This window comes from Pelophylax lessonae (genome assembly GCF_965119305.1).
Source record: "Pelophylax lessonae genome assembly, chromosome: 2".
Taxonomy (NCBI): Eukaryota; Metazoa; Chordata; class Amphibia; order Anura; family Ranidae; genus Pelophylax; species Pelophylax lessonae.
Window position 1 is genome coordinate 308,806,556 of NC_138769.1, and position 8,789 is coordinate 308,815,344.

General features: G+C 38.9%; 1 protein-coding gene across 1 annotated transcript in view; it reads right to left on the reverse strand.

Annotated features, from left to right (window-relative positions):
- Positions 1–6,939, reverse strand: part of LOC309547409 (tetraspanin-18-like) — a gene marked incomplete at both ends in the record, with an annotated part of 50,432 nt that extends 43,493 nt beyond the window's left edge. Inside the window, 2 exons of the mRNA XM_082247251.1 lie at positions 4,020–4,214; positions 6,883–6,939. Of these exons, the coding sequence (XP_082103377.1) occupies positions 4,020–4,214; positions 6,883–6,939 (252 nt within the window). The remainder of the gene's footprint in view (positions 1–4,019; positions 4,215–6,882) is intronic.
- Positions 6,940–8,789: the final 1,850 nt, after the last annotated feature.

Here is an 8,789-nt window from a genome sequence, read left to right on the forward strand (position 1 = left end):
TTGTAGGAAGAACACAAAACTTGAAGAGTATAGCCTTCCTATACTTACTGCTCTGTATTTTAACATTTCAAAAGCTGACATGTAATCAGATAATGTGAAAATTTATTGTGCCATACAGCTGATACAAGTCTGAGTGCTGATAAAGTGCCCAGAACATTGATTGTCACTAAATGATTAAATAACAATAAGTGTTAAAAAAAACGTGTTTTAAAAAATGTGTTATCAGGAACATGGGTGCCCTGAATAAACAGCACAAATCATTAATAAGCAATGCCAGTAATAAATATATGTGGAGTAGATGGAATTGTGGAGTGGATGGAACAGTGTACACAGTAACTGACAATGTGACTAAGGTAACCATGTTGACCAAATAAACACAGTCTTCCTGTTGCCACATTTGTCTACTTAGAGAATACCTTCTGGCAAGTGCAGCAAATAATTACTAAATAACTGGTACTGTATGAGCCATAAATTCTTTAACAAAATCAAACTGACTTGGAAGGAGCGTGCCGAGTAACCCTACTAAATCAATGTTGCTTAACCACTAATGAATTATAATATACTAATATGTTCTTTATTTACATTTAGAGCTAACCTACACCTTGTAATCTTTTATTGTTTTGCTAATTAAAGTTGAAGGCTAAGTTCACTTTTTTTTCTAAAATCCAGCTCCCCTATGTACCAATATTATCATTAATGTACCTTGGTTGCAGTTTTCTTTGATCTTGAGAGCAAGGCCTTACCTTAGCCCTTGATGTGTTTTTTAGAAAGCTTCATTACTTGCTGGCATGTAGATTTGGGATGTAAAAACCAGTAAGACACAGGAAGGAGTTTACCAGCTGACCTCATTAGCATAGCACACACCCTTCACCCATCAACTATGTTTGTACAGCATCCCCGACATCTCTACATTTGCCTGGCTTCCCCAGAGACTCTACAGACAGGCTCAGGCCGCATGCTAAATTCCCTTGGGTCACATGCAGTCCACGGTACATCCCTGATGTAGTGCAAGGGCCTGCCTGATTGGATACAGAGGGATTGGATAGACGGTGTGTCCTCCTATTACTATTATTTGGTACATCTAAAAGAGATTGTACAATCAGATTGTACTGTATAGCATATGGCCATATTTAAATAACCTCAAATTACCTAGTTGCACTTTTAGTGTCATTAATTGTTAACGGCACACCAAACACGGAAGCAATTTTGCCACATGAAAAATGGGTGATAAATGCAGCAAAACATGCAGTAAAAACTGTGCAACTCGCACAACTCTAAAGCATCCCATGAGCTACTTTTCCATGTGTAGTACAGCCCAATGAAATCAACGGGCTTCCCATATGTGTGACAATGGAAAAACGAGCCAAAAAATCATGTGCTTCCACTACTCTTGGTGTGAATGGGACCTGAAAGTGAAATTGGTAAATTTACACAAGAACAATGATCTCCATTCACATCTTTGTGTTTCCAAATGCATGGCAAACTGCACAGAAAATGCTCACTTTGCCATGCATTTCAGAAACGCTGCAAATGTACATTTTGTTTGTGTTGTCATTACATGTTAAAAGCTCATAGAGAAAGAGAAGAAAATTGGGACTTTAAAGGTGGCCACTCATAAACCCCAGGAGAAATGGACTCAAGTGTTTATATAAAAAAAAAAACATTTTATTGAATCATTGCTTAAAGATTATATAAAATCAATACAAGAATAAATACAATATCGCCTCGTGATACTTATAACAGGCTCTCCCCTATATCAAAAGGAAGCAGCCTATGGGGATACCTGTATTATGGACAATGATCATGTAGTTGGAAGTAGATGAAATATATTCCATGGGTATCTCCAAAACTAGCAGGATCCCTACGTGTTTCGCTTGTAGCTTCATCAGGGCATCCTGTCAGTACTAACTTCCAAACGAAAGGAGATAGAGATGGAGCATCTGAAGCCGTAAGATGGAAAAATGGGAACAAGGGCACCACGACGTACCTGTCCCAACACAAGGCAGGGCGAGGAACCCACACACCACAGATCTCAATTTTGGGTCTCCAAATTTTGGGGTGTCAGTTAGAAGCCAATACCACTTGAAAAAGGAGGATATTATATGAATCCATGGGTCAAAATCTCTCCTATATATAAGGGATGATCTGTTTAAAGGCTCCCCAAGTGCAGCAAACGCACCAATAAATGCGGTAAGAAACCATGCTCTGCTCCAAAAAAAGTTCTGGAGCTTCTCTGGGGTGAGTGTCCTATGTAGGGCAGCCCATTCAAGAGAATAGGCTGCCCCATGCACGACAAGAGAAAATGCTCCAAAACACCCAAACAAAACGCATGCAGGAATATAACTTTTCACTATGTGTAGATGTGAATGAGGCCTGACAACTAAGTGTCCCCATCCACTCCTTCCTTTGTACTTGTATAAAGATGGCCATACACTATGCAATCTTATTGTACAGTCTCTGTACAATTATCTTCAGATTTACCTGAACTATGGAATAGGAAGACCCACCTGACCAATCCGTTCAATTTGTATCAAATCAGGCAGGCCCTTGTACTACAAAGCTGATGGGAGATCAAGGGAGATTGTACAATCAGATTGTATAGAAAGTAGGTGGAAGGTGGTATTATAATGAGGGAGGTGTGGTCCAGAGTGGTGAATACACCCTAGCATGCCTTCTTCTGTGATGCAACAAGGAAGTGAAGGCTTCTGGGAAATGACCTACATGAAATTAATGCTGAGTGACTATCTACTGGAAGTGATGGAATTTGAAAATCATTATAAAAATTAAAATAAACTGACAAGATTTAAAACCTCCTATAGATAAGGTAAGTGAGAGAAAATGTCATTGGGATAGCTAGGCCAGATATGGCATTGAAAAACGCTTCTGGTTATTATGAAAAGTGAAATTCTGCCCAAAAAAGGTGAATGTATCCTTTAATATACAGAAATATTGCAAACACATCCATCAAAATGTTCCTCAAAGCCCAAAATCTGCATCCTTATAAAAATTCTCTCAGGGTCCATGCACACTGGGCTTAAAAAAAAACTGCCATTTCTTTTGGCAGAAAGGAAACACTCATATAGAGCTTTTTGTGCATGCGTTTATTTTTTTTTGTCTGCAAGAAAAATCCTCTTAAAAACGTAATCCACAAAGGCTTTTTTTTCTGCCTCTAAACTCTGAGTTTAAAAATTGCCTCTAAATGTTCTAATGCGCATGGACACATAGGATAACATTGAGCTGCTTCTACACGCAGAACACAAAACTCCTGTAGAAGCAGTGATTTTTAAGCCCAGTGTACGTGGACCCTCATATGTAGTGGAGTCACTGGTACAAAATTCTACCAAGAAAAAAAAATGTAAAAACCTGATTTTGCCTCAACTCCATTAAAATTATAAAAAAGAGGACATATTTTCCACTTTATAACTGGCAGATATTAATCCTCAAATATTTTTTTTGTAAAACAAAACGTACAACATATGCAAAACACGATAAAGATAGAAAATTCCCCAAGTAGTAGTATTAAAAAAAGACAAACAAACTGTGGCACCCTCCTATGTCTGTCCTTTTTTTATTAATACTTGGGTAAATTTCTCTTTTCATTGTGTTTTGTAGATATTATGTGTTTTTTTTATTATTTAATAGAATAATATTTGGTAATTAATATCAGGCAGTTATAATTTGGAAAATATTTTTTCCTCTTTTTTTAACATTGTAGTGAAGTTGAGTCAAAATTAGGTGTTTTTCACTTAACTTAACTTTTTTCTTACTAAAAAATACAGAAATAAAGAACAAGTTTGAGGGAACCAAATTATATGATCTGATTAAATATTGAATGGGTTTAGTTAACTTTGTCATTTAAAGGATACCTCCAATTATTTTTGCTATTTAAAGATGCAATATAAAGTAACTCTTGGTCACACACTTTGCAGGCAAATTAAGTTATACATTTCATGCTGAAATTCTTCCGTTGTAGTTGACTGGACAATCTCTAAATACTTTCTAGAATCCAAAAAACTTACCAGTAACAGCAGAGGTTTGCTCTGCCGAATTGCTCCAAAACATCCCAGGAATCCCAGCAGAGTCAGAGCTAGCCCAACAAAGAGTAGAATGTAGCCACCAGCACTTAGTAAAGGATTTGAAGTGAAAATATTCTGAAATCCATCAGGATCAACTACAATCCATATACCAACTCCTAGAAGGCAAATTCCTCCTAACTGCAGAGAAAGGATATTAAATACAATTAGGATATGATACAAGCACAGGCAGTAATGTTTCTTAAAGCAGAGCCCCACCCAAAAGGGATAGATCCTTTTGTCTACCTTCTCCCCCCCCCCCCCTTGTTGCCACATTTTTCACCTTGTGGGGTGGGGGAAACAGGTACCTAGATTTGACAGGTACTCAGTCTTACTTCCTGCGGAGTTTGCCGCAGGGAACTCAGCCAGAGGTTCAGCCCTTGCTGCACCTGACCCATTGACAAAGCACAGCGCAATTCGCACATGGACAGTAGGAAACCAGTGTTCTGACGAAAACTCAAACTCGCCAAAATCTTCAACCACGTCACTTCCGGTGACTCTCCAGCAGCAATAATTGGAGATTTCGACTAGTTGGGGTTTCTACAGAACACCGTCAGCGTATACGGCACACGCTATTATGAGTGGACATTGTTATTCCACCACTAGTTGTCGGCATCTTTGAGGCAGCCATGTTGTTGGCGGACTAACAATGTCCACTCATTTTATCATGCACAGTAGTGTATACGCTGCTGCCTGTTCTGTGAAAACACCAACTGGTCAAATTTCCAATTATTACTGCTGGAGAGTCACCAAAAGTGACATGGTTAGAGATTTGGCGAGTTGTAGTTTTCGGAAGAATACCGGCTGTGAAGCCAGGCCAGTTTCCTTTACCCAAGATGGCGATGGAGCGCCTCTAAGTGCAGTATGCTTTAATCCAAGATTACACACACGATTCAAAAACTCACATGGGGTACAGTAATGCAAGGCTCAAAAGATGGTGACGGCAGATGGTAGTGGAATCCAGTGGCCGAAGATGGAGTGCAGATGGATACGGCAGGAGGACAAACTAAGCCGGCTGTTGTCATCCGGGATCCGGTACTTCCGTGTGTCGGGCTGGAACGCAGCATGAAGACGCGTGACGTCACCAAAGTAATATGGAAATACATAATAATGACCGCCGCTTAAAACTAAGCATTAAATTATAACATTGGGCATCACTATTATTTTTTATTTTTTATTTTATTTTTATCTATATATTTTTATATTTATTTTTATTTTTTATAATTATCTTCATTCTCATTTCTATTCTCATCCTCCTTTCATTTTATTTTTCATTAGTATCCTTATTTTTCTTTCTCATTTACACTTCATATTTTCCTCTAGCACTTTACCTTGTTGTTAAACTGTGCGCATTTTTTATTTAATTACCTTTTATTATTCTTTGTAATCATATTACTGCATTATGATTATAAGCTATTTAGGTTAATAAGTGTGTCTTTTTGACCACACATGTCCTTGTGATGCCCATTGTTATAATTTAATTTATTCCGCTGCCTTGTTTTAAGTGGCGGTGATTGTTATGTATACTCTCCATTCATCCTGACGATATATAATAGGCTTCTTCCGACCTATCTGCATTTACACTTGAAAAAAGAGTGCGCATGCTCACTGGGAGCTTGGCGCATGCTCTGAAACGCCTTGCGTTTTCCATTTGACTTTGGTGACGTCACGCGGCTTCATGCTGCATTCCAGCCCGACACGCAGAAGTACCGAATCCCGGATGACAACAGTCGGCTTAGTTTGTCCTCCTGCCGTATCCATCAGCTTCCATCTGCACTCCATCTTTGGCCACTGGATTCCACTACTATCTGACATCACCATCTTTTGAGCCTTGCATTACTGTACCCCATGTGAGTTTTTAAATCGTGTGTGTAATCTTGGATTAAAGCATACTGCACTTAGAGGCGCTTCGTCTCTCTCTTCTTATCCTTTCCACAGAGCCCTGACTTCCCTGTGTTGTGGAGCTTGCTCTTTGTTACAGACTGTTCTTTCCTTGATGGACTTCCATACCCTCATAGTATGTCCCACGCACACTTGCACCATTGTTATTTGAATTTCTGACATTTTTAGTGTATTGCTTACTATACGCTGGTCAAACCGACCTCTTGTAACCACCCTGAGTGACAGCTAATTTTCTGTTTTTTTACCCAAGATGGCGGCACCTGCACACGAGAGCCAATTCCTGAATCTGCTTGGGTGAGGACACCGCAGGATCCCTTGAGAGGTAAGTGCCTTAATAGTAAAAGTCAGCAGCTACAGTATTTGTAGCTGCTGACTTTACATTTTTTGGTGGGGGGGTTTGAGCTCGGCTTTAAGGGTTCGGTAATGTTACAATCATGCCATGTAAGGGGCTGCATCTTCCTACTAAAGGCCTGGAAGACTGTGAATAAACATAAAGGAAGAAATCCCACAACTTCCCTCTCAAAAAGTCAATTTTGGATGGAGTTGTTCTCTGAATATTAACTTCAAATTTTTGATTTCCTCTACAATGGAATCAGTCCAGTTTAAAGCTCTCTATGTCAAAGTCAACATTTGACAATTTACCAAAGAACTAGTGGACATTTACAAAACTCATGTAAAAAATACAACACCTATATTGAGATTGTCCCTACTAACAAAGGTCTCCATTACAGTAAGGTAACAGTGCAAACAACTCTCTCTTCTTTGTAATATACTTTGTATCTTGATCAATGGTCATTATTTAGCAGTCAGTACAAGTTAAACAACTAATTTCCCCAAATTGCAGGGTTAATAAATATAAATTATTGAGTCTAGGTTAGAAGATTAATTTCAAATAGTTCATACTTACAAATATAAGTGCATTGAAGAGAAACATCATATATTTCATGAAGAGTAAGACACCCATATTGTGAATGTGCTTTCACCTGAAAAGCAATTACAATCAATTAAAATGATTAAGTATGAAATGGCAATTTATGTTCTGCTATTTACTTCTTGTATACACACAAAATTACACATTATACAGTTTTATGTAAGCTACCTAGTCTATCACAAGCACACAAACCTACATACTCTTAAGGCCCGTACACACGTACCGATCGTCGGCATACAAACGTCGGCGGACGAAAGATCTGCCGATTGTACGCGTGTTAGTATGGTGCCTCCGACAGCTGTCTGCGCACAATCCGCGGACAAAAGTCTTTCTTGCAAACATGAAAATTTTTGTCTGCGGACACCAGAACGGACGATTGTTCGCCTGTCAGTACAGAATTCGGCCGACAGACCGCAGATTTGCAAGACTGGGCATGCTCAGAAAATAAAAAACACAGGGAAAGTTAACCATTACATGACATCACTTCTGCAGTCAGCTGAAGTCTGCAGACAAAATTCTTGTGCTGTCCTTGTGCTGTCTTTGCACTTTTCAACAGACACCGACATCCCGGGGAGAAAAGACGAACATTTGTATGACGACGATCTGCGTGTGTGTACGGGGCTTTAGGCCAATTTAGTTACAAGCCCAGCAGTCTATCAGTATTGGATTGTGAAGGGACAGACACTGAAGTTCCTGGGAGAAACTAGTCAGGTATTGGTAGAAAACCCAAGCTCAGTTCAACCCAGGCCCAAGCACTAAAAAGCTGCAGTATGCTAATCATTTTTTACATTTTGTTTATCATGTACATTTCCTAATTCTCAAATAAATGTAATAATTTTTTAATTTGAATTGTTTTCTATTCAAATTTTTTTTCAAATGAGTTTAGAGGGATCACAAACTATGTTGGGTTTTTATCTGGGTCCCTATTGGGGAGATGCAGAGATTTTCCTTCATGTCAAATCTTAGTAATAGCCACTAAGGGGGCAAAAAGTGACAAAAATGCATTTTACTCTTTCTTTTTCTTTTTTTTTTCTGGAACCGAGCACACCCACTGGATATATACACTCATTTTTTAATTGTATTGTATTTCTAGACCTTTTGGTTTTTGTTGTTTATTAAGATATATGATTGTTTATATATTTTAATCAAATTTACACTTTAAATAAAGAATTAATAAAAAAAAAAAAAAACAATAATAATAATAATAAAAAGGGCATTCTATTAAAAAAGTTTTCACAAGCAGTTTAAATTTAAAGAAGGCAAATTATTGCTGAAATAAGATGTAATTGTCATTATTATCAGTAGGAGTCTTAAAAGGATTGTAAAGGCAGAAGGTTTTTGCATGCATTCTATGCATTAAGAAAAAAAAAAAAAACCTGTGTGCAGCAGCCCCCCTTACCCCCCTCCCCCCCAATACTTACTTGAGCCCATCTTTATCCAGCAATGTTGCAGGAGAGTCTTAGCTGTCCAGGAATCCCCTTCTCATTGGCTGAGACAGCAGCGTGGCACGATTGGCTCCCGCTGCTGTCAATAAGAGTCAGTCAGACAATCAGGTAAGAGAGAGGGGGCAGGGCCAGGTCACGGCTCTGTGTCTGAAAGGCCTCAAGGAGCTGTGACTTGGCTCGGGTGCCCCTATAGCAAGCTGCTTGCTGTGGGGGCACTCAACAAGAGGGAGGGGCCAGGAGCACAGAAGAGGGACCCGAGAAAAGGAGGATCCGGGCTACTTTGTGCAAAACAAACTGCACAGAGCAGGTATAACATGTTTGTTATTTTATAATCACTTTAAAGTGTTTGTTACGCCAACATTTCATATTCTTGAAACTTAGCTTAGAACAAAGCCCCTCCATCAAGAAGCTGACATGGCCCCCTGCACTGTCATTTAC